This window comes from Lepisosteus oculatus, chromosome 4 (genome assembly GCF_040954835.1).
Source record: "Lepisosteus oculatus isolate fLepOcu1 chromosome 4, fLepOcu1.hap2, whole genome shotgun sequence".
Taxonomy (NCBI): Eukaryota; Metazoa; Chordata; class Actinopteri; order Semionotiformes; family Lepisosteidae; genus Lepisosteus; species Lepisosteus oculatus.
This window is the reverse complement of record NC_090699.1, coordinates 33,363,396-33,387,318: the sequence shown is the minus strand read 5'-3', so window position 1 is coordinate 33,387,318 and position 23,923 is coordinate 33,363,396. Positions and strand designations below refer to the sequence as shown.

Sequence of the window (23,923 nt, the reverse complement as noted above, 5' to 3'; positions counted from 1 at the left end):
TTGGCCCTGCTGTGATTGTGTACCCTGTGATGAACTGGCATCTTGTCCAGACTGTGCCTATTGCTTGCAGGTATTGGTGCTGGCTCCCCAGTGACCCTGTATTGGATAAAGTGGTTAGAAAATGGATGGATGGATTTGTAGAGTCTGACACAACCTGCAGGATTTTGACCTGGGAGGAATATACTTGGGCACCATGTGTGTAAGAAAAACCAAGCTGCCCAAACCTGACCCTATAAGACCCTATAATCCTCATTGTTCCATTTCCCACTTAACTGAGGAGTTTTGTTTATTCAGACCTTCCACTGTCTATGATGTTCCAGTTTCAGCTGACTTATACAATTTGAACTGAGTTCTCAAGTTTAAATTGAAAGTTGTCTTCCATTATTCTGTTCACAGAAAAGTGAAATATTTCATTATCAGGAGGACACTCTAAATTGACCATGTCTCTGAGGTTAACAATCAAGCTCAACCTACCAATTCACCAATTGGTCATTTGGAATATACTGTAACATAGAAGACTTTGGGATCCTAAAGAGCAGGTTTAGGAGGGCTTGTGTGATAGGATAATAATTAAAGATAAATATTCTAAAGACAAAGGGATGGTCATCTCCACGAATCCTACACTTCTGACAGAACTGACAACCCAAGCTTAGTTTACTTCTGTGAATTTACAGTATCATAAAGATGATAGTCTAAAAACAGGAGAATATCTAGGTTGGTAAAGAAAGACTTAACATCTGCAATGCCATCCTGCAAAAGAATACTGAACACATCAAAGCTTATATGTCAAGACACTTTATTGCATTATATTTCAAATTCAAATATGTCTTCTGCTTTATACTGGTTTACATAAAATAAAAAATGTATAACTCAAGACGGGCTTTAGAACAAGTTGCTCTTAACCTGTATAAAACTCATTGACAAATCATAAATGATAAGCATGACAGAACAGAGCGAGAGAAAGGCAGAATAGAATTTATGCATTTTATAAACTTGCTGGAAAAGGGGCTTTTCTTGCCATGCCATTTCTGAAACCGTACATAAAAAATAACAGAACAATAGAAAATGTTGCTCCTGTATTTTAAACATTTTGCAGAGAAGTTGAAGTCACACTAACTAGTTGGTATCTATAAAATCTACACCAGTAGATTATGTAAAACATATATACAGTACAAAGTAGCAATAAAGAAAGTCTCTTTGTAAAAAATAACTTAAAACCAGACTGTGATTTCAATAGGTTCTTGAACCTAAGTGACTCGTAGCCTCATGCATGTCAGAAATGGAAAGATGGCTTTTTCAATGCAGCAAAAGGAAACAAATGGGAACTCCTGGACTCAAAAAAACTTGTATAACCCCAAAACTGTAACTGGCAACTGAGCATGGATGTTAGTGTTGCCTAAAGGAATAAAATAAAATAAATTACACAATGTAAAACAGAAAAAGGGGTTGATTCTAGTGTGTCCATACATACATTTCTTAATACAAATGTTGAAAGTACCATGATTTCTTAAAGAAGGCTAATATAAGTGATGTTTATGCTCTTATATGAGAGGCTATTTTTTGTATTTGGCAAATGTGCTGATCGTTGAGTATGGGTCAATGCACATGCTGGATCATAAACAAATGGTTATGAGGTCTGATTCTTATGATGCATGTCTCCCCCTGGATGCCCAATTGCAAATCTGCATTTCCAGTCTATGCCACACTACCACAATCACATCTGTTCTGTGCTCGTCTGCTGTTCCCAAGACAAAATTGGAGAATTTGTGAATCTGCGTAGCACTGCAGCTACAGGATCCTTGTAAAACACTTCACAATGTTAATCCTAAAAGAACCTCACTAATATGTGGGGAAAAAAAAAACTTGCATAATTTACATTTTGGCAGTGTAAATGCTTTATGGGAAGGTGTATTTTAACATTAATGTGAGCTTGTGCCACAGTGACGGCCATCCTTAAGCACAACTTTACAGCCACCAATGTTATATTAAAAGATAAGAAAGCAGGCACATGTTTCCAAAACACTTTACAAGTCACGTTATTAGCTGTGCTAATTAAGTCCACATCCAAAAGGTGTTATTGACACTTTGGAGAAACATTCCATTACTGCATTTCCACAGGAATTTGTTTGTTTTAAAAGGAAAACTCAGACACAGTAATCAGTGACACAGTGTCAGCTTATTCTGTAAATCCATATAAGGCGTAAAATGTCTACAAACTGCAAGTGCTATATTTTCAAAGACAGTTTTTTAAACCAGTCACCTACTCTTGCTGAGTATGCCTTAGAGTATCACAAAATACAAAAATAACAATACTAGTATATTTACCATAAAAAGTAGCTGCCAAAGTCTTTAGAAAAAAATGCCAGTGTTTCTGTTGACATATTTAGAAATTCAAAAGACCAGAAGCGACAAAGATTTAATGAAAATGTATAGTTCATCTTTTTTTCTGGTATGGAAAAACCCTGTTCTTTGGTCTACTGTTGCCATTCCCTTTTTCATCCTGCTGCCAATGACATGGCTTTGTTTTGTTTTTGATTTAGCTGCTATGTGTTCGTTAGCGGAAGAAATCTGAAAGCAAATGCTTGCCATTCGCTATCTAGCGGCATGCTTACAATCTTACAGGGGAGATGAAACGAAATTATGAAAGTGCAAAAAAACTAAAACAATCAAATGTGTTGTACCATGCTGACAAAAAAAAAACATGAATGGTGACCTAATGTGAGACCTAGACTGGCTACAATCTTTAATCTATATGCTTGAGGAAAAAAAAATGCCCCCTGATGAAGTTGCCATCCCCCAAACAAAAGGTTCATGACAGCTCTGTTTTAGGTTATTTTTCTCCTTAGGCTGTCTGAAAGCAATGAAGTACACTTTCATAGTAAAGACTACCAACGCTGGTGGACAGGTAGCAGTTAAAAGCAGGCGCTGGATTTTATCACATCGGTGTCATATTTGTAACATCCTCAGCTATACTGTCTTTCAGGATTTCCCGGTCATTGGTTTGCTTTTCTAGCTGTTCTCCATTGCTCCTCAAACAGTCTTCTCCATCCTCGGCCTCTTCTAATCGGCCATAGAGCTCTTCACCATCGCTGTCGTCCTCCCCCATCTCTCCTGGGCTGCAGTATGACTCCTCGCTGTGACTTCCACAGGAACTCGAAGACTCATCTTCGGAATTGGAGTAGACTTCTGCTCCTTGGAAAATGTAGTGATTTGGTGCCTGGAACAGGTATTGTGAATCTAACGCAGGACAGAAGAATGAAAGTTAATGACATTGTTGCACCGGCATAGATTTGATGCAGTTTGGTGGGTTTAAAAAAATGCTTCGGGCCGAAAATGCTTTGAATAGTCTTCCAGATAACCATGCTGAACCGTGCTCACCAGTGGGACTTTCCTGGATCAGCGGTCAGGAACTTTGATCCTACAGAGCCTGTATGAACCGATTTTCATTGTAGATCAACTATGACTTTATTGGATTAACTGACCGATTAATCTGGATAAGTTAACATTCTTTTATGACCTGTGCTCACTGACTGTTCAAGACTGCTCATGCAACCTTGTATGACTGTGACGTGGTGCCTATTCCTGACTCCAAAACTACAGTGAGCAAGCGCAAGCGCTAAACTCAAATAATTATTCCTTTAACGCCTTTTTTCTGACACTGTTTCCTTTGTGAAGATCCCTTTAATTGTTTTACATGTCAGAATTTTAGTCCATTTACTCTACAATACATGAGAAATTGGATTTGTATTTCTCATGATAATTCCATATCCTTTTTCCCCAATGTACAAAATGCTACAATTTTGAACTGTGCAAAATACAGCAGTCATTAGAAAATGAATTTTATAATCAAGATGTGTATATATTACTGGATTCTGGAAGTTATGCATCGAGTTCATATACGGTATGTGAAATATATAAGAATCAGTAGTTCAGGTGGGTAGCTGCGTCAGCATGCGTAGGCTGCAAAGGAACAAGTAATAGGTTTATTCCATGCTGAAAAAAAAAGAAGAAAGAGAACACAACGTTTCGGCCGTGGAGCCTTCTTCAGGTGACACCTGAAGAAGGCTCCACGGCCGAAACGTTGTGTTCTCTTTCTTCTTTTTTTCAGCATGGAATAAACCTATTACTTGTTCCATATAAGAATCAGTATTGCATTTGGCTCCAGATTCTTTACAATTGATTATAAATATTTCACTAGATCGAAATGTGTGAGTGATAGAGCCAACAATATTCTATGAAACATTTCAGTATGCCAGTAACTTAAATCATTTGGGCCTGTGGTTAAGAAACCAAGAGCTGCTCAGCCGCCACAACTCAATAAGATTAACTCTTGCAGGTAAAGTAACAAGTGTTAAATTCTAACAGTTCTAAATTAGAGGAAGCCATTCAACCTATCTAGCTCTTGGTTCCCAATAGTTAATCGACCCAAGGATTTGAACCTGGCACCATTCAGGATGTGGCTAGACATCAGCTTTGACAACAATGCTGGATAGCTTAAAGTTCTTAAGTTGTTTGATGGATACAAGACAAAATCGTTTTAGGGTGTTCATAAATGCTTTTGAATTGTATTGTGATGGAGTGTGACTGATTAACAAAAAGATTGCTTTTAAAATTTCACCCTATTATGAAGCCAATACTAATCAACTACTTTCCTGGTGATTCTAATTATACCGTTTTTTATTTTGTTGTTGAATTCCAAACTCAGTTTTTGATGGTGACTTTCCATTGATTAAATCATAGCAGCCACGGTCAAACTGAAAGCAGTCACACATCAATTGCACTCACTCAATATACTTGTTAGCCCTGGTTTTAGGCTTAGAGACATAAGCTCTAAAATTCTTCTTTTTCAGCAGCTCAATTAATGTGAAACTGGAAGGAAGCAGAGAATGTGGATTCCCTTCAAAGAACAAAAAGATATTTGAGTTTTTCCTCAACTAATTAAATATGATTAAGGGTCTCAGTAAAGTTAATTTAACAAAACTATCCAAAAGATAAATCAACCACTGAAGCCATTACTTCTCGAGTTACTATAAATAAATTAATTTTTAATTATATAGCAGACAATACACTAAAAGACAGTCGGTTTAATGTTCGCTATATTATGCTGATTGAGGTTGGACTTACTGTCGAGGCGTTTGCTGACTGGCTCTCTGCCAAATCTGCTCATCCAGTATCTTTTGCGAATTTCTACATCTGCATTTTTCTCTCCCAATCCAGGGGCATCTTCAGTCTTTGAAGTCTGCAACTCATTCGGTTCAGTTTTTCCACTGTCCCCAGAAGACCCAGTCCTGCTTTTTGAGGAGTTTTCCATCCCGTTGTCCACTGCAAGCTCAGAGGTAGGCTCTCCTTTGTTCGATAACCGATCTCCAGTCAATTCTTCCAAAGTTCCCACAGAGTTGTGGGTGGGCTCGCTTGTCTGTTCCCAGGAACCAGAGTCTTCAGTGAGCTCGAGGGGGGTGGGTGGCAGGTCGCAGAACTGTAGTTCAGACTCCCTCTGTGGCCTTGGGGGTTTCTCTGTAATCTCTGAAAGTCTTAAAGGGTTGTAGCACAGTTGTTCATAGTCTCCACCTAGCCTATGGCATAGTTCATTAACGATAACATCACAGTCTCCAAGCAATTCCACATCAAAGTTCAGATGGGGCAGCTGTTCTCTGTTGATCAGAATCTGAGGCACTTCATGAGGAATTGAGCCTGTATAACACAAGCAAAAATTGGAAATGAAATAACCATAAAGCCAACACTATAAATATGGAGTAGAATGAGGGTCTCTGTTAAAGATTCTTTCAATGAATACCGTGTTCAGTTTACCTTCAAAAGAGTTTAATTCACAGACTTACTGGGAACTGATGTGTAAAAACTTCAAAAGCAAAATGAGCCATTACTTAGCAATGACAGCAGGGTAAAAATATAATTCTTTAATTACTTTTTCCACTTTCCTGTAGAAATGGTCATTTTAAATAGGTTGTAAAGAACGAGCATACATGAGCATGAAATGTGTCAACTTCACAAGACCTCAGGGACCTTAGCAGGGAAAAAGGTTAGAAAATCTGTGTTTTTTTAAAATCCCAATAGCATAACTCATCAAATGGTATGGGCCCCATCAAAACACTGAAATTAAAATTTAACCTTTGGGTAAAAGTTTGAAAGTGGAACAGGGAAAAGAAAATAGGTGTTTTCCAAGGCATGGAATCCTCTAGTAACTATAAAGTTTTTTCACACTTCCACAAATGCTTGTGTTTGAAGACTGGGCAGACGACCAGCTTCGTACTAGACAGGTACACTGACAGCAGAGAAGTCATTAAATGGGTGATGAAAATCAGGGTCTTGCATCCAGCAAGATGGCAGCCTGACCTGCTTGTGCCACTGTCACACCAATGGAATTGAAATTTGGTGTATTTCAAGTTTTTTTTTTCATGTTTGTACATGAACACTTTCTTAATAACTTTAAAATTCACAATTCTAAAGCAGACTTCTAGGATTAATGTATGTGAAAGTGGTGTGCCTGTGTAAATCAAACTATCTGGCTGCCATTTCTTCTTGGTTGTCAATGTGAGGCCTGTAGAACACGTTACAGCCATTTGATATCTGTTTGGCTAATTAAGTGTTCTCATTAAAATACTACAATTCAAATCTGAGATGCTAACATTTCTGCATTTACCACAACAACTGTCTGATTGTCATTTTATTCTTTCAATTCAGACTGATATACAGTGGATATAAAAAGTCTACACACCCTTATTGAAATTGCAGGTTTTTGTGATGAAGAGCCAGAAATCAAGATAAATCATGTCAGACATTTTTCCATCTCTAATGTGACCTTGCAACCAACAAATAGATAATTATTAGGAAAAATAATTGAAATTAAAACACCTACAACACCCTGGTTGCATAAGTGTGCACACCCTTTTATAAGGGGCTGTAGCCGTGTTCAGAGTTAACCAATCGCATTCCAATCATGTCCAAAGGTAAGTAGCACACACCTGCCATCAATGAAAGTGATTCTGATCAACCCCAAATCAAAATCAGCTGTTCCTGTAGGATTTCCTTGAAACTTTTGTGGTTGCATCCTACTGGGATAGTCATAGTTCACAAAGGCATTGGATGTACCATGGAGCACTGTGAAGACTATCATCAATAAGTGGAGAAAATGTGGCACCACAGGGACATTGCCAAGAGTCACCCTCCAAAGTTGATAACAGGACAAGGAGAAAACGTATCAGGGAGGCTACCAAGAGGCCTACAGCAACATTAAAGGAGCTGTAGGAATTTCTGGCAGGTACTGGTCACTTCTTGCATGTGACAACAATCTCCCACAATATGGGAGTATTCTGCACATGTCTGGGCTATGGGGTAGGATGGCAAGACGGAAGCCGTTTCTTACAAAAAAGAACATCCAAGCCCATCCAAATTTTGCAAAAAAATACAATCACCCCAAACCATGTGGGAAAATGTTTTAAGGTTTAAGGAGACAAGGGTTAAATTTTTTGGGCTTAATTCTAAGAGATATGTTTGGCACATAGACATCATCATCCAAAGAACACCATACCTACTGTGGAGCATGGTGGTGGCAGCATCATGCTTTGGGGCTGCTTCTCTTCAGTTGGGACAGGGGCTCTAGTCAAGATAGATAGGATAATGACTAGCTCCAAATATCAAGATATTTTGGCACAACACCTGTTGACCTCTGTCAGAAAGCTGAAGATGAAGAGGAATTATTTTCAATTATTTTTTGTAATAATTGTGTTTTTCTCTTGTGGTTGCAAAACACAATTAAAGATGGAAATATGCCCGACATGATTTATCTTGATTTCTGGCTTTACATCACAAAAACCTGTAATTTGAATAAGGGTGTGTAAACGTTTTATATCCACTGTACAGCCTATAGCAGAAATGGGTACAATGTAAATTGTTTAGCCAATTAACTCCAGGTCTCTCATTGAAGTGAAAATACAACTCAGTATGGCAAAATGGGGATTTTGAACAATTCATGCTGGCCTCCCTCTATTTTTTTACCATCTTTATTTCTTTTGATTTGCTGCTTTGTGTCCTTTACTCCAAACTGCTACTGTTCTTCTTACTGCCACACTGCTTTACTTTAGTATTGCGTGAGACTGGGATTGCCTAGAAGCCTTCAAAAGCATTCTTTTCCAGCAAAGCGATGTAGCATTAGAACTGCTTTAGTAACATACTTGGAATAAGAGCCACTGGTCGCACTTTCAGTGAAGATCCGATGACAATCAGCAAGTCCACTTCATCTTTGTCATGTTTCATGCCTCTGTGAAACTGTTCTGGTAAGTTCTCTCCAAAGAAAACTATGTCTGGTTTCATGATGGCAAGAGGAAAATCAGGTGGACACTTGGGGCAATGAGGTACAACCTAGGAGCATAAGGAAAAAAAGTTGGGATTCCAGAGATTTTGTAACATTTACATTAAAACCACCATGGCCAAAGAAATATGACTATTAATCCATTAGCAACAACTGAAAATTATAATTACACTAATAACTTTGTTGTAATTTTAAAATGCATCCTTACTGCACCACAAATGTATGTTCAAACCATACCTGATTAAAAATGTCTTCTCTAATAGCTTCACAGTCAACTTTGTATTTACAGATTAAACAAGACGCTGTTGCAAAAGACCCTGTAACAAAATTAAAAGCCACGTTAATGCACTGTTAATTATTAAGCGGATATAAAACAGTTTAATGGCAATCAGAAAACATCTGGTATATATCTGGATTATTTTCTTTCAAAGAATCAACATTCTATAGCACTATTTATTGCCTCTGGTACAATTCATTGAATGCAGTTGTTTTCTGAATTGACAGCATATGAAGTAATTTTCTCCTCAACATTATGCATGGACCTACAGTTCCTTATAATACTATTAACTTGAAACTCTTGGCCAAGTTTAAAGTCAGAGCTCTAGAATGTCATCCAGACAGACATTCTGGAAATAAGCTAATTATTACTACATTGCCTTTCAGAAGTATTAGGATAGCAAAATTAAAACATTTTATGTATCTTATTGGGTCATTTCAAACAATATTCAAGTTAAAACAAAAACAATTCAGTGGTTTTAAGTGGCCAACAGTATTTGGATGCATATCCCTTAAAGGCAATAACTACATGAAGTCTGAGACCTATTATACTCCCCAAACTTTGTATAATCCTTTGAGATTCCTTGCCAAGTCTTTGCTGCAACCACTGCCTGTTCTTGATAGCACTTCAATTGGTTTTTCAGCATGTGAAATACATGATCAATTGATTGGCCATATGGCATGAGTCATTGTCTTGCTGTATACTGAATTGCTTCCCAATATGTATGGAAGAATGTCCACATAATCAGACAAAATGTTCCTATAATCATCAGACTTTTTTGCTACTTCTGCCATTATTAGTCGTTAATAATGTTCATGTTAATAAAGATGAACGAGCCAGTTCCAGAGCATTAATATCCTGTAGCTTGTCAATACCTCTGCCCTGCTTCCCAAATGAGATGGTGTTCTTTGAAACATCTGCAGTTCCTTTCTTTATCCACAATTTTACCTTTCCGTCACTTTTGGTAAAGGTTGATCTTTGTCTCACCTGTTCATAAGGCAGTTACTAAACTCTTGTGATTCACCTTTACACTTGAGACCAATTTATACTCTGTTTTTCCTGTTCCTGGTGCTGATGAAAGGTTTACTTTCACACACGTCATGTAGTGCAGTCTCCATTATTCTGCTCCCTATCTTTTGGTAACTTCAGCAACGAGTTGTTTGTTTGGTTTTCATTTGGACCTTTGCATGAGAAATTATTATTCGAGTTCATGGTAAAAATCCTAGTTTAGACCTCATGGCCCCAAAACCTTCAGGGACACTGCAACTCTGTCTTATAGGTTTCTCTACTATCTGAAAATTTTCATGACTTGTATTTTAAATGTATTAAACGCATCACGGACGGTAAACTAACCATGACATTGTATGATCCTTTGTACTCCAGCCACTTGCTCCAGTGTGTCGATATTCTGAGTATAGTTTCGAAGAAGCTTCCCCTGCTTATCCAACATTGCAATGAACTTATGACATGGCGACGGCTGGAACTGTCCTGGATAGATCTCCTGAGAGAGCAGAACACACTGTAAGTAACCCAAAAACTCCGCCCTTGATAGAGAATGTAAGATGTTTCAAATAATTTTAGAACATTTTACACACCCCAAAAATGGAGACCATTTCTTCTTATACTTTTAATCATCTCCTGTTCAAAATGTAGTGATTTTGGTGCATGTACATGTTAATATGCAATTTCCCAAAAAAGTAAGCAAAAAATGCTTTGGATGTAAAATATTTATTCATAACACAAGTCACAGTCACTCTGGCATGTTTAATAATGACGGCAGCGATCTGTGACATAGGCAAGGCGCTCTTACATTTAAATGAACAAACCTTGGCAAACTTAAAGAAGGGTCGCGGATCTCTCCTGAAGTATTCTATGTCAAACATCGCCTGAGGATCAGGAAGATCGGGGAAGTCAATCGCAAGCCGCGCGTAAATGCCATCACGGGATCTAAAGTCAGGTATTCCACAGGACACCGAGACCTGCAGTCAGAAAGAAATGTTTACAGCTCTTTTCACATTTCATAAAATCCAACACTAAATTACTTATTTCAAAAGACCCATGTAATGATGTTAAAGAAAGATATATCTAGGTTTACTGAAAACACCCTCAAGATTCCATTAGAAGGAAAAATCCTGTTGGTGTCCGCTCCTTCTGCGCATACAATAATTTTAAATACCTAGATTTTCTCATTTTTTCCCCAATTACAGCATTTCCTCTTATTATTCCATTAAATTCAATGAAGGAGGAGATTCAGCTCCCAGCTACAAAGAATTTCTGCTCAGCTTTTAGTTATTTAACCAAATTTTAACATCCAACAATCCTAAAACAGTGCACCATTTTAAGCTCATGATGTAGGTTTTGGAGTAAGTCCGTGTGATATTAAGAGTTACTGAGAGGCATATAGGATTATAAAAAGCTTTACACAATATGCTTTTCCAGTAACATTTGCCTGAATTTGCTATGTGCTATACAGTTATGTCTACATTATTTTTGAAACGATGTACTCCGCTGTAGCTCTTAAGACAAACACAGCCTTTCTAGTATTTCTTCAGTGACATTTCTAATAATTACATACCCCAGCTCCGGTCAAAACTATAATCTTTTTACATTCTTGCAGTAACCTGACCACATCTTCCATGGTGTTGATGTCTTTGCGTTTCTTTCTTTTTGGAGGCTCCGATATGTTGATTATTATTTGCCACAGTGTCATATCATCCAGATCAGGAGGAAGAACAGTTTCTGGGAGAAGGTCTTTTAAAATCGTTCGAGGGTCTGTTTCTCTCATAATGTGTTGCTGAATAAAACTGTAGGAGCCTGAAACAAAACATATTTGACTTGAATCAATTTTTCAGTTGACACAATCTTAATATCTCTTAAACCTATTAAATTAATTTCCAAAAGCAGTCTTCCACTTCAGCAATACTTCAACTGGAATCTCATATTCAAAAAAAAATTAAATGCAACTGTCATTTTTGTCTGCAAGAATGAAATTTAAAACCCATACACAAACTCTTGTCTTCTGAATAAAACTACAATGTCTGCGTTACTGACACAACTGTTTATTACTATTTTAAAAGCCATACCTATCTGGGGCTGAGGTGTCCAGTCACTAGAACTTGCGTGCGAAGATCTGTCATCATCGTCATCGCAATCGTAGGAATGGAATCCATTGGGCAGAATCTCATCATTGAGATCAATGTACTCTGTCAGCAAAAACAAAAGTAAGAAAACTGAATCACGGCTCTGTCTTGACCTAACTGAGTTTGTACAAATCAGTTAATCACAAAATAATGGAAACATCTTCAACGCCATGTCTGAAAAATTGAAAGACTGACAAGGAAATCTGCAGATTTTTTTTTACAAATTATATATGCACAGGAAAGAGGTGTGACTGATTCTGGTGTTTTTTTTTAATTGATTGTAGAGTTTATAATAAAGCGCCAAGTAGACGGGTATAATTCGATGTGAAATTGTATGAGGAAATCACGATTATTCGGTAAAGAATCCAGCGTCTATATAAACCGTTATTTAATTACTTTAATAACCTTATACTATGCACCCCAGACGCACTGGTACTTTCCTGCAAGTAAATCGTAAGAAAACCTTCTTGCCATACTCTTGATATGTGCACGTTCTGATCATTGCATTAGTTAATTTTCTGTACAAAACTGCGATGCCCACTTCAGAAATACATGGCCCTATATTAATCCTTAAAGTTATACACGAAAAATGCTACGTTAAATTTTACTCTCAATTTTAAATCACGAATATTATATTAAATGTATGTTCAATATAGACTATGCAGAATTTTAAGTTTTCGGAGTTTTTTGTACATGGCGGGTAAATAGGTACGCTTGGTGCAGAATGGTTACCCTTGCACGGCATTTATGTTGCACTTTTTTATTATGTAATTTTTATCCACCGGTAGAGTTGTGAAAAGTTCTACAGACTGTATTAGACTGTCCACGTTAATTCAAGTGGACCAGACAGGAGTGAGCAGCGATCGCGGAGAACTCCGTACCTGGTCGCTCTGCAGCAGAACCGCCGACCGGATCATTCTCTCCCTCCTCCCCCAGCCCCTCCTGCAGCTCCAAGCCCAGAAGCCCATTGTCTCCTCCTGGTGCAGCCGAGGCCTGTCCCACCGTCACCACCTCCTCCAACCCCGGCCGCTGTGTCGTCGCCGCCGCCGCCGACACCGCTGCAGCTGCTGGTGCTACGGCAGCCGCCGCCCCAGTCTCGCCGGCCCCGATCCCACTCTCCTGATCGATCTGAGCGGCCTTATCCCCGTAACTAAACGCCAATCCCACCTTCGGCTTTTTAGGCAGAGGTTCATCTGTTTCGAAGCCACTGGCGCTGGAGTTTAGGAGGATATTCTCTCCGTCCGCCATCTTTAGCTCACTCGGGCTCCTCGCCGCTCAGACTCGACCATAGAAATCTTCCGTGCACGACAGCTGATGGGAGATTTAAACGGACCACGTGACTCGATCTCTTCCAGCGGTGGCCCACGCGACACCGCTACCAGCCGATGACGTCAACCACAACAAACGATGTCATGTGACTAGAGTGGAGCCAGGGGCGGAACGACGCGACTGCGCAGGCGCCTTCGGGGCTGACAAAGAATGTAGTACCGTGGCTGTATCTAACGGATAACGCCTTGCTTCATCACAAGACTTTTCTCTATCTATACGTCTCTCTATAATCCATCATACTAATAACCATTGCAACTTTATTCTATGATTCATCTCGGCCATCAAACCAAATTTAAGTTTAAGCGTTATGTATCTGCCTGAAAGGCACAGGCGTTGTTGGCAAATGGCTTCCGTTATTTTATAGGCTCGGAGGCGAGCAAGTATGGAAAGCAGGGATGACTGTGTCTCTGATATTTATTGAATTAAAGATGTATATCACATTTAATCATGATAAAGGACGTTGCTTATTGCTTAATCTTTTTCGGTTAGATGATGATAGGTGCTATAAAGGGTTTTGTGCACCGATATCGGCTCTAAAACATACATACTGGTGTTAAACAGTGATTGCTAGATGCGAGATTTTGAATCACACTCTACGGTACTTTTGCCTGATATACGGAATGTAAACTAAAAGACCTAACTTAAAATTTACGAAGCGGGATAATAGACATACTAACAGGTTCTAGGTACAACGCAGGAGATGTACTGGACATCTCGACTACATATCCCAAATTGCATTGTGTAATGTAAGTCAAAGCCCCTTCAGTGTGTATTTTCTCCTCCCACCGTCGCTGGTCCAATAAACTCTGGATCAAAATGCTCAAAAGCATCAGCTGACCGTTGCGTGAAAGAACTGGAATGATTTTTTTTTTATTTTCTGAGTCATAAGATAGGCTACATTTAGCAGGTTTAAGGTAAAGTTGTTTCATTGCTCATATTTGAAGCAATTGGTACTGAACTACGCGTATCTTGATTAGTGTTGGTAAACCTTACCTGTCTTCAGATGGACGCGATTTTGAACTGCAAACCTGAAGATCTGGAAGACTACTACGGTTTGCTTGGATGCGATGAACTGTCTTCGGTAAGCTTTAAATCAGCTAAAATGAAGTGTTGAATTGGTTTACTGCTTTCCCTGTTTTAAGTCAATAACTTCTACTAACGTTGCCATTTTGCAGACCCATCTTCAGTTTAAAAGTTTATTGAATGGCGATAGAGAAACTAATTTAAACACTAAACATCTGTGTAGATGTTTAAAATGTTTTTTTTTCTTCACGTCTTTTTCTGGTGGTACTGTAGCAATTGGATAAAGGAGAGAGACACTTCTTTTTTTAATAGATAAACTTCATTGTGTTATTGAACATATCCATCGGTGTGAAGGATATACAACGTGCATCGAAATAGCACCCGTTGGTTTTCTTTAAATCCCTTCAATGGAAAACCAGTGTTTGTGTCATTGTATTGTAAGCTAACAGGAAGTGGAGAAGATGTTTAGTTATTTTGATTGATGACAGTAAGTGGAAATGTAGACTTTTGCAAGCGATTGTACCTGTTTTAATTGGTACTTGTTGAAAATATTCTAAAATACGCCTTCTTTGCCTAAGTATCATTTACATGGAACAGAAAAGAATGAACAACCCTGCCATTTTTATAGATTTCTGGGGGTAATGCTGCCGTTTTATTGTAATATTATTTATGATGATGTATTGGTGATCTGCTCAAGCTTTGGGATTCCTGAAATTGATGTTTTTAAACGACAAAAGTTATATTGGAGTACACAGTTTCACTGTTTGCTAATTTCTGGAGAGGAAAAAAAACTAAGAAAGTCTTACTGAGGATGTTCTGCCCATGATTAATTTAAATCCATGTTGTTAATTAAAACTAGAAGTGAAAGTAATTATTTATATTTAACTACACTCTGTTAGTATTGATTACTGGCTGTTAGGGTGAGATGATATAAATGTCCTTGCTAATTTCTTCACGCACTACATGCTGTCACAAACTACATATTTCAGTGTAAAATAACTCTGTAAATTAAACGATAAAATACATTGAGATCCACAAATGTTTGATGACCAGCTTACCTGTGAAGACCCAAACAACAGCTGTCCAGACTACAAGAGTTCATTTGCCAAGATATTTACTGTATCTAACCTCCCTCCCTCCACAGTAAAACAGACAAATGGGAAGTCACAATGTCAGCAGTGGTGAATTAAATGCCCAGTCATCCTTGTCAATCGATTAAGGTCCCATTCTGAGACCTGGAGTGGTGTTCTGCAGCTTGAATGTTCAGAGTGCAGCTGGTGTGCAGCTTCTGCATGATTGAAGATGTCCCACACAGCTGTCTATCAGCACTTTCACCAAGCCTCTCAGCTATCGGCTTGTGATTACAGATGTAGCATCATGAGTTCCAGAAGCTTCTAGTCATGATTAGGCATGAAGCCAGCTACAGTACACAGTGGCTGTCTAGCACATGGATGAGATGGGTGTGTTTTTTGGACACTGTAATTACAATGGGTTTAATGTTTCACAGTTTCTTTGTCTCTGTGAATAGTCTTACAGTGTAAGAATAGACTAATGCATAGATGCTGCACAAAAAACAATGTGATAAGTACTGCAGTCACAAGTGATCAGGAAATGGAATGTATTATCAGTAGTAGTAGTGAGCTAGGACTACCCTAGACAACCTTCTGGAAATGCCAAAGATCTTAAGTAAATCTAGAGATGTTATTAGTACGGAAAATAATATATTCAGTACATTATTCCGCATCTATATGTGTTTTCACTGAAAAGGTCATGCAAATCATTTAGTTTTAATTTTGTCTTTTGGGTATTTATTGAGTTTGAACAGCACTCCTCAGCATCTACTGTACTCTGCTCACGCCACACAAACAGCAGCCTTAAGGTGCCCTAAACCGTAGTCTGTCTCATCACAATATGTGTGGATTTTTCAGTCTACCAAACCCATCTATGTTCTGGACACTTGCAGATCAGCTTCCCTGACACCTATGCACAACTCTAATCTGAGAAAACTGAGGGCTGTTCAGCTCTTAACGTCATTTCATGTCTGTTGACGTTCAACAAAACACATTCTGCTCATGGTTCCCTGGATTTCTTTCATTTACTCAAGGTCACTGCCGCTTCTTCAAACCTTATGTAACATAGGCAGGAAAAAGTGTGATAATGTCATTAGAGTTCTCTAATTTGCATATCACCAGCGAAATAAACACCATTTTCCACCCTTTATGGGTATGCATACAAATTATATAATTCAGGACCATTCAAGCATTTTGCAGATATGACGTGCACAACGTTGGCTTTGCACACAATGAAGATTGTTCTCCGTTTAGATTCACCAGAGTGCTTGTTTCCACTCTTCTTCAAAGCAAGCAGTTTTCTCATAGATAATCCTTTCAGGTGCAAATCAATGGAAAACATTTCTGATAAGACTCTGAGACAAGAAAGGAAGTAGATTGTATGTATGAGAGAAGCTAGAAGGACGCAAACTGACGTGTTTACTTGTGTCTCTGGTTTGATGTCATTCCTTTTATGCATAGATGTTGCACGTGAACTCCAATTTGTAAAGAAGCACAAATATGGTATTTTTTTTGCTGTGTTGCCAAAACAGGACCAATTGATTCTTCCCAAGGTATTGTAATCGGAATTGCAGAACTGACTTAAGATTATACATTTTGTTAGGAAATGTTTCAGTTAAACCAGTTGCATAAAATGAAATAAAAATATAGCTATTTATTAGTTTCATAGGACAAGAAGAAAGCAAGCTTAGTCAAGAAATGGAGCAAAGACTGACAATAGTGAATTATAATAATAATAATTGCTTACACTTATATAGCGCTTTTCTGGACACTCCCCTCAAAGCGCTTTACAGGTAATGGGGACTCCCCTCCACCACCACCAATGTGCAGCATCCACCTGGATGATGCGACGGCAGCCATAGTGCGCCAGAACGCTCACCACACATTAGCTATCAGTGGGGAGGAGAGCAGAGTAATGTAGCCAATTCATAGAGGGGGATTATAAGGAGGCCATGATTAGTAAGGGCCAATTGGAAATTTGGCCAGGACACCGGGGTTACACCCCTACTCTTTTCGAGAAGCGCCCTGGGATTTTTTAATGACCACAGAGAGTCAGGACCTCGGTTTTACGTCTCATCCGAAGGACGGCGCCTGTTTACAGTATAGTGTCCCCGTCACTATACTGGGGCATTAGGACCCACATGGACCGCAGGGTGAGCGCCCCCCGCTGGCCCCACTAACACCTCTTCCAGCAGCAACCTTAGTTTTTCCCAGGAGGTCTCCCATCCAGGTACTGACCAGGCTCACACCTGCTTAGCTTCAGTGGGTTGCCAGTTGTGAGTTGCAGGGTGATATGGCTGCTGGCTTCACGTTACATTTGTTACATGTTACATTTTACCAGAAATCTTTTTTTTTTTACTGGAATAATGTTAAATATCCCTACGTTTGTCAGAATACTGGAAAGTATCCAGTTGTACTGTTAAACTGAGGTGTGAATTAGTGCTCCAACTGTGTACACAGTAGTGCACAAAACTGACAATCGCTGCATGAATCAGTAAAGCCACCCAGATAAGTTAAAAAAAAAAAACATTTTTGTTGTTTTTATATGATTTACATTTCTGTCAAAGGAACATTAATGATTTTTTTTCTTTTCTAGGTGGACCAGATCTTGGCTGAGTTCAAAGTCAGAGCTCTAGCATGTCACCCAGACAAGCATCCGGAAAATCCCAAAGCAGGTATTTACTCTTCTACTGTGTTTTCTGCAATGTTCACATGCACTAAGCAGTGTAACTGAATAACATTTTAAACGGTGACAAGTAAATGTGTTCACATTTAGTGTGAATATTTATATTTTCACTTTTTCATCTCCTTCTTTGCAGTTGAAATTAACTTTTGATCCTGCCTCAGAACTGCAGTCCCAGACTGCCCTAGCTGGGATTGAAATGCAAGCCTTAACCCTTGAAACAGATGCTGTAAAACTGACCTCTTCCTTTCCTATTGTCAATGAAGCTGCAATGTCCACTACTGATGTAGACTAATTCTGTAGATCTGAAGTTCTTTACTGTGATTTATTATTTTTGCAGTTATTGGGTTAGCTGATTTCTCTTACAGCATCTATTGTTCCCTTCACTGGGCTCAGATGCATCGCCACAGTATGTTCCAGGGTACAGGAAGTGTGTGTTATTCAAGATCTGGCCTAGGGTACAGGGTACAGTCATCTAGATGTGAAATTCATGACCTTCAGGATTTGGTACTCATTCCTTACTTGATGGGAGATGAGCCCTGACAAATGTGATGTGAGTGACAGCCATGACTAAGGGAGCCATTGATGCCAAACATACAGTGAAGGGAAAATGGCTGTAATTGCAGCCAATTGTCTGGGAAAATGCTTGAATAATAATTTTGTTTAAAACTAATAGTCCACCTGTCATTGGAGCTCTTTGAGAACTGTTTTTCTTATGACCATACTGAACAATATCGTTTTAATTTTACCTTTGCAAACCTCTTCCTTTAAAACAAAGAACAATCTTCTATATTTATCCATAACAGAATTGTACCTTTTATCCTGTTGATGTTTTTAATACATTGATAAATCTTAAATCATTGAAAAAGTTTTGGTTCTCCATTATTTAAAGATATGTGGTTTGTTTTTTCCAAGTAGCATGCATGGCACAGGATCCCTGAAGGTTGCAGTTTAATTTTTATTTTGTTAGTTAAACCAATATAACATTGTTGAAGGCGTTATGTTTGCAAGCCTTTGGTAAATTCCTGTCCATAAGACAACTAATGGAGCTTCTAGATGCCACAGTATTGTAATTTATGATGCAGGGAAGGAACATCTTAAGGAATCATACCGTACATGTTGAGGCTCCAAGGAATAGGAAATGCAGAAGCAAGTGTTAAATCCTGATTTGTATTTATGGTATTTTTGTGTTTTTTACATTTACAATCCTATGTGTTTTAAGAGAAACATTATACTATATAACATTTAAAACACATGAGTCCTGATACCACAGTGTTACCACGCAATCTCATGATAGATTTTCATAACAGTTTAAGGTAATAAATTAGCTGTCAAAAAATTTATTGGAAGCTATTATGTAAAGGGAAGAGCAGTTAATCTGACTGAAACAAAATTATCATTACAACTAGAGTAAAACCAATTATTGTAATTGTGATTATCAGCAAAGCCCAACGTCTCATGTTCCTTATTAACTGTCTTATTGTGTTTCTTACAGCTCATCACATGAAATTTGGAATATGTGAAGGGACATTTTAGTATAATATTTTTAATAAAGTGACTGTTTCTGTTTCAAAGGCACTCCATTTTTTCTCATTAAACATAGCAACCTTGTCAGTGAAATATTTGAGTCTTATATTTGAAAATTGACATAATTGCACTAGAACAAAAGCACCCTTTTCTGATGGTGCCATCTAATGACCCTTAAGTAATTAATTCACATCTCTTTCTCAGACAACACCTCGACAGAGCATCACTGTGGGCAATATTATCAAGATTGTACCTTGCTGCTGAATTCAATAAGAAATTGTTGTTGCATATTGTTTAGCAAAACTGCATATTATAAAGGGTGCCTTATTTGTTTCACAAATATGCAATAAATGCATTAAGTATGCACTGTACATGATATAATACATTCTTAATAGGTGAACTTCAGTTTGGTAAAGATACCAGATTGACTGTCAGGTAATTTACAATAATATGAAGTTAAGTTTATGGGCCTTTCTAAACTCCTACTTATTGTAAACTTACTTTCCTCTATTTCTTTTAATCATCTCCTTGTTTAAAACACATTTTAAACACAATTCCTCTGGAATAAGCAATAGTCCTGTTAGAATTTGTAACTTGCAGTCAAAACAAAAGTGGGGGCAAAAAAAAGTCTGTCAAAAAAGTGCCAGTTCACATTTAAATTTGACAGGGTTTTATGTTTTAGAAATGTCATGAAATAGATGCTTGGATATAAAGGGCCCTGAAGAAAAAGTTTTTTTTAGAGGTTACAATGGACAGTTGAACATTTCAACATTCTTATCTGTTTTGTATGATGCCTATGATGCCTTGTGCTTAAAATGTTTGGGTAATGGGTAATGGATTGTTTGCAACCCAGAGTCTCTCTGTATAGTGGTCTGTGAATATATTTTACTCAGCATTGATACAAATATTGCTTGTACTAAAAAGAAAAGACAACATTTTTGCATATTCTCATGTTCGCAGTGTTGCACACATATTGACCTGTAAAATAAATTTGAGAACGTGTACTTTGATGCAACTTAACACCAAGTTTGAAACAACTTGCTAAGAATTACTTTTCAAAATGGCTGCCAATACCAAGGGACTAAAAAGGTAGGGCAATAAAAACTTCTTTCCTGGGGTTTGAGTGTAAATATATTGTCAATATGATCAATGTCTCAGTGCAGTTGTGGACAACATTGTTTGTATGTTATTGTCTTTGTCTCTTTTTAGTAGAAAACTTTCAAAAGCTGCAGGAAGCCAAAGAAGTCCTGACTAATGAAGACAGTAGAGCCCGTTATGACTTTTGGCGACGCAGCAGAATCACAGTCCCCTTCCATGACTGGGAAGCCCTCAGCGACTCTGTCAAAACTGTGAGTACTAACATACCAGTTTTTCAAAATGCGGGTCAGAACATACAGACTAAACTCTCCAAATCTGATGGAAGGGATTCTTTTAATTTATCCTTAATAAATATAATTGATTTACACTTGTTTAGCAGACACTTCTCTTAACATGTATTGAGTGCTCATTCATCCTATTCCAAGCCCCTTTTCATTTGCATTTATTTTAAAAACATCATAGTCTTTTCAAAACTTAGAACAACACAATTCTGTCTTTTGATTGTCATTAACCACCAAACGTCTCCACTCAGTGTCCTGACCAATTCACAATAGCAGGGTTATTGGTTATTGTAGATTAAGTGCAAATAGTTCACAAACAAATGAAATTAATTGCAGAATCTTTCATCACTGATCACCAGATTTCATAATCTTACTAGTTAACACTGTAGTCCAGGCAAAGGCAAATTATGTAAGCACTGACCCTATCTGTGTTGTTGTTATTAATTTTGAGAAAGAACCCACATCTTAATTACCGTTACCATCCTACTCTAATATGAGTCATTCAGTATCATAATGATTAATATTGCTTGTCTGCATAGTGTAAGAGGAGGTGTACATCTCTCTTTTGATGAGAGAAGAATTATACAGTCTACAAAGCATCCCCTTTTTAAATAATTTTCAGATCTTTTGTGTAGTTAAACGTAAGCTATTCTATGTGTGTTGCAGTTAATGGATTTCATACATATGTTGATCCAGTCAAGCAATGACTGATGGTTCTTCAGAAAGAATGAATAATTGTAAACCAGGTACTTGGATTTTTATAATGTGAAGAGAATTTTCACATGAGCAGAAATGCAAATTTTCATTATAATGTTTTGATGAATCCTTCGTACTCTCGTTGCCTGTTGAAGCCATCAGCATCAGCTTTAAAAACTAATTTTCTCATATTTAAAAATATCAGATAAAAGGTACTTCAAAATACTGCGAAGCAAGTAACATGTTGCTTCCAGTTCGTATTCTATTATGGATGTTCTTATTGTTTTATTCTATTATATCCATGTCACTATCCGTTCTGGTTGAGGAATGATGATTGCCAGAAGGAAGATGTACACGTCCAGCTGTAAATATTTCTCAAATTAAATGAGTAGAAATGGTGAGCAAGCTCCCTTTGTTTGAACATTTACAAAAAATTGAAAAGGAGGGAGATGCTTAATGTTGTTACAACTCACAAAGTCTAAAATTTTATAATGCATCTTATGTAAATGAGAACTTTGTATCTTGTTTTCTCTGATAGAAGTGCCCATACAGTAGTACAGTCCTCGAAAATCAGTACCAAAGCACCATGCAGAGCACACACGAGAGCATGAAGTGAAAATAAGCGGTTCATGCATGTGATTGGTTTGTATGATGCACTTGGGTTCTAGTCAATGCACTGGGCAGTGAAGACCAAGAAGGAGCCCATGCTGGAGGGCCCGGAAGAGAAAGCTGCTCTCGGCAGTGGTGAGCAGGCCTGGCACGTGGGGAAGGCAGAAGACAAGACCCCGGGTAATGAGGGAGTACAGTCTCCTAACACACCAACATCCCCAAGTGAGTAGTGTGTGTCGAACCCTCAGGCACATTCTTTATGAATGCAGAAACTCCCCATTCGTTTCAGCATATCCTTTCTCTATTATAATGTTTACATTGGCCTTGAATAGCTTTTTAGTAATGAATGCGATATAAATCCTAATGACAAATGAGCATTTTTTTCATGGAAATACAGCACAATAGCTTGCAGCACAGCTGGATTGGATATCCAGATTTTCATTTCTATTCTTATGTTATTGGCCTAAATTGAGCGATTGGCTCAATAGCCTTGAGAATTCTTTAAAAAAAGATTTAAGAAATATTTTAAATGTTCTTTTTTTATGAACCAATATAGAAGTACTGTCCATAAAAGTTTAATAAACAAGCTAAGATAGAATTAGAAGCTGAGAGGAATTTTTATGATTTACGTTTTGGATGAGAACATTTTCTGTCTTTTGAAGCCAAAGTAGTTTTGCAGGTTTATTTTGGACTCTGTAATATTAGGAATATAACCTATTTGATGTTCTGTTTCAGATGAGAACTACTGGCACTTGCGTTTTCGCTGGTCAGCTGATACTCCATCTGATCTTCTGAGGAAATTCCGAAATTATGAGATCTAAATCCACATCATGCTTCGTGGAGATGTCTTGTTAGAGTTGAGTTGTCAACGTCCGTCTTTGCCTTGGGTTTAATGTTTCACAGTTTCGTTGTCTCTGTAAATAGTCTTAAAGTGTAAGAATAGACGAATGCATAGATGCTGTACAAAAACCAATGTGATAAGTCCATTTCCTGATCACTTGTGACTGCAGTAATGTATTATCAGTAGTAGTAATGAGCTAGGACTACCCTAGCCAACCTTCTGGAAATGCCAAAGATTTTAAGGTAAATCTAGAGATGTTGTTATTACGGAAAATAATATATCCAGTACATTATTCTGCATCTGTATGTGTTTTCACTGAAAAGGTCGTGCAAATCATTTAGTTTTAATTTTGTCTTTTGGGTATTTATTGAGTTTGATCCTTTTGATAAAAACATTATGGCACATAAATGCATATGAATTATATCTTTACTTATTGGTAATCAGTTATTTTTGATTGTATGAGGCTGATTAATCCCCTGTTATGCATTGATGACTGTGTTTTGTGTATTATTAATGTTGTTTGTTGTTATATGAATATCTATGAGTAGAGATGCCTACAGTATGTACTAGTTTTTTAATCTTAAAGTATTATCATATCTTCATATTATTATATATTTGATTAAGGTTTTGTATTGGTCTTTGTTGCAAAATGTGACATTTTAGTAACATTGGGTGGACATTTCAATACAATAAATGTATTTACTGAAAACACTAGTGGTTCATTTATCTGTTCAAAATTTCAGACTTGGCTCTCTGGTGATGGCTGCAGTTCGTGCTCGAACTACACAGGCCTGACCAGAGGAGGAGTATGTGTCCAGTACTGACAGGTCCAGGCCCACTAGTGGCATGAGCCATCCAGTCGGAGTGCCCATCCGAGTTGAATTTTTCTGATACATAAATCCATGTGTGTCTCAATCCGTTACACCAAACAGCCATACTTTCGCCGATTTATCGTATTTTTATGCTCAGCTAGGGCGGCTCAATGCTTTGCATTGCTGCCTCCCAGAGTCTGTGTGGAGTTTG

The 23,923-nt window shown here is 37.8% G+C and overlaps 2 protein-coding genes across 4 annotated transcripts; one reads left to right on the top strand and one right to left on the bottom strand.

Moving 5' to 3' along the window:
- Positions 1-779: 779 nt before the first annotated feature.
- On the bottom strand, positions 780-12,991 carry sirt1 (sirtuin 1). Its single transcript, XM_006630789.3, has 9 exons — positions 12,625-12,991; positions 11,687-11,806; positions 11,179-11,417; positions 10,430-10,582; positions 9,957-10,104; positions 8,564-8,643; positions 8,190-8,376; positions 5,125-5,691; positions 780-3,237 (listed from the first exon to the last, which is right to left on the bottom strand). The coding sequence occupies exons 1-9, from the start codon at positions 12,989-12,991 to the stop codon at positions 2,936-2,938; spliced, it is 2,163 nt and encodes a 720-aa protein (XP_006630852.2). The 3' UTR covers positions 780-2,935.
- dnajc12 (DnaJ (Hsp40) homolog, subfamily C, member 12) lies at positions 10,039-23,609 on the top strand. Of its 3 annotated transcripts, none has more exons than XM_015347492.2 (6): positions 10,039-10,124; positions 14,076-14,153; positions 17,762-17,840; positions 20,588-20,724; positions 22,119-22,281; positions 22,795-23,609. In XM_015347492.2, exons 1-6 carry the CDS (start codon positions 10,071-10,073, stop codon positions 22,878-22,880), a joined length of 597 nt encoding a protein of 198 aa, XP_015202978.2. In that variant the 5' UTR covers positions 10,039-10,070; the 3' UTR covers positions 22,881-23,609. The 3 variants fall into 3 exon arrangements, with proteins under 3 accessions (XP_015202978.2, XP_015202977.2, XP_015202979.2); XM_015347491.2 differs by having other exon boundaries at positions 20,585-20,724; XM_015347493.2 differs by lacking the exon at positions 10,039-10,124 and adding an exon at positions 13,023-13,986 and having other exon boundaries at positions 20,585-20,724.
- The last annotated feature ends 314 nt before the right edge of the window (positions 23,610-23,923 follow it).

What these genes read in the sequence shown, in the direction of transcription:
- dnajc12 (XM_015347491.2), top strand. Translation starts at nt 10,071, where the DNA reads ATGGCGACGGCTGGAACTGTCCTGGATAGATCTCCTGAGAGAGCAGAA. An exon ending in GATGCGATGAACTGTCTTCG is followed by an intron (nt 14,154 to 17,761) that starts GTAAGCTTTAAA and finishes TTTCTTTTCTAG; the next exon opens with GTGGACCAGATCTTGGCTGA. An exon ending in TAACACACCAACATCCCCAA is followed by an intron (nt 22,282 to 22,794) that starts GTGAGTAGTGTG and finishes GTTCTGTTTCAG; the next exon opens with ATGAGAACTACTGGCACTTG.
- sirt1 (XM_006630789.3), bottom strand. Translation starts at nt 12,991, where the DNA reads ATGGCGGACGGAGAGAATATCCTCCTAAACTCCAGCGCCAGTGGCTTC. An exon ending in TTCTGCTGCAGAGCGACCAG is followed by an intron (nt 11,807 to 12,624) that starts GTACGGAGTTCT and finishes TTTTGCTGACAG; the next exon opens with AGTACATTGATCTCAATGAT. An exon ending in AGTCAGCAAACGCCTCGACA is followed by an intron (nt 3,238 to 5,124) that starts GTAAGTCCAACC and finishes GTCCTGCGTTAG; the next exon opens with ATTCACAATACCTGTTCCAG.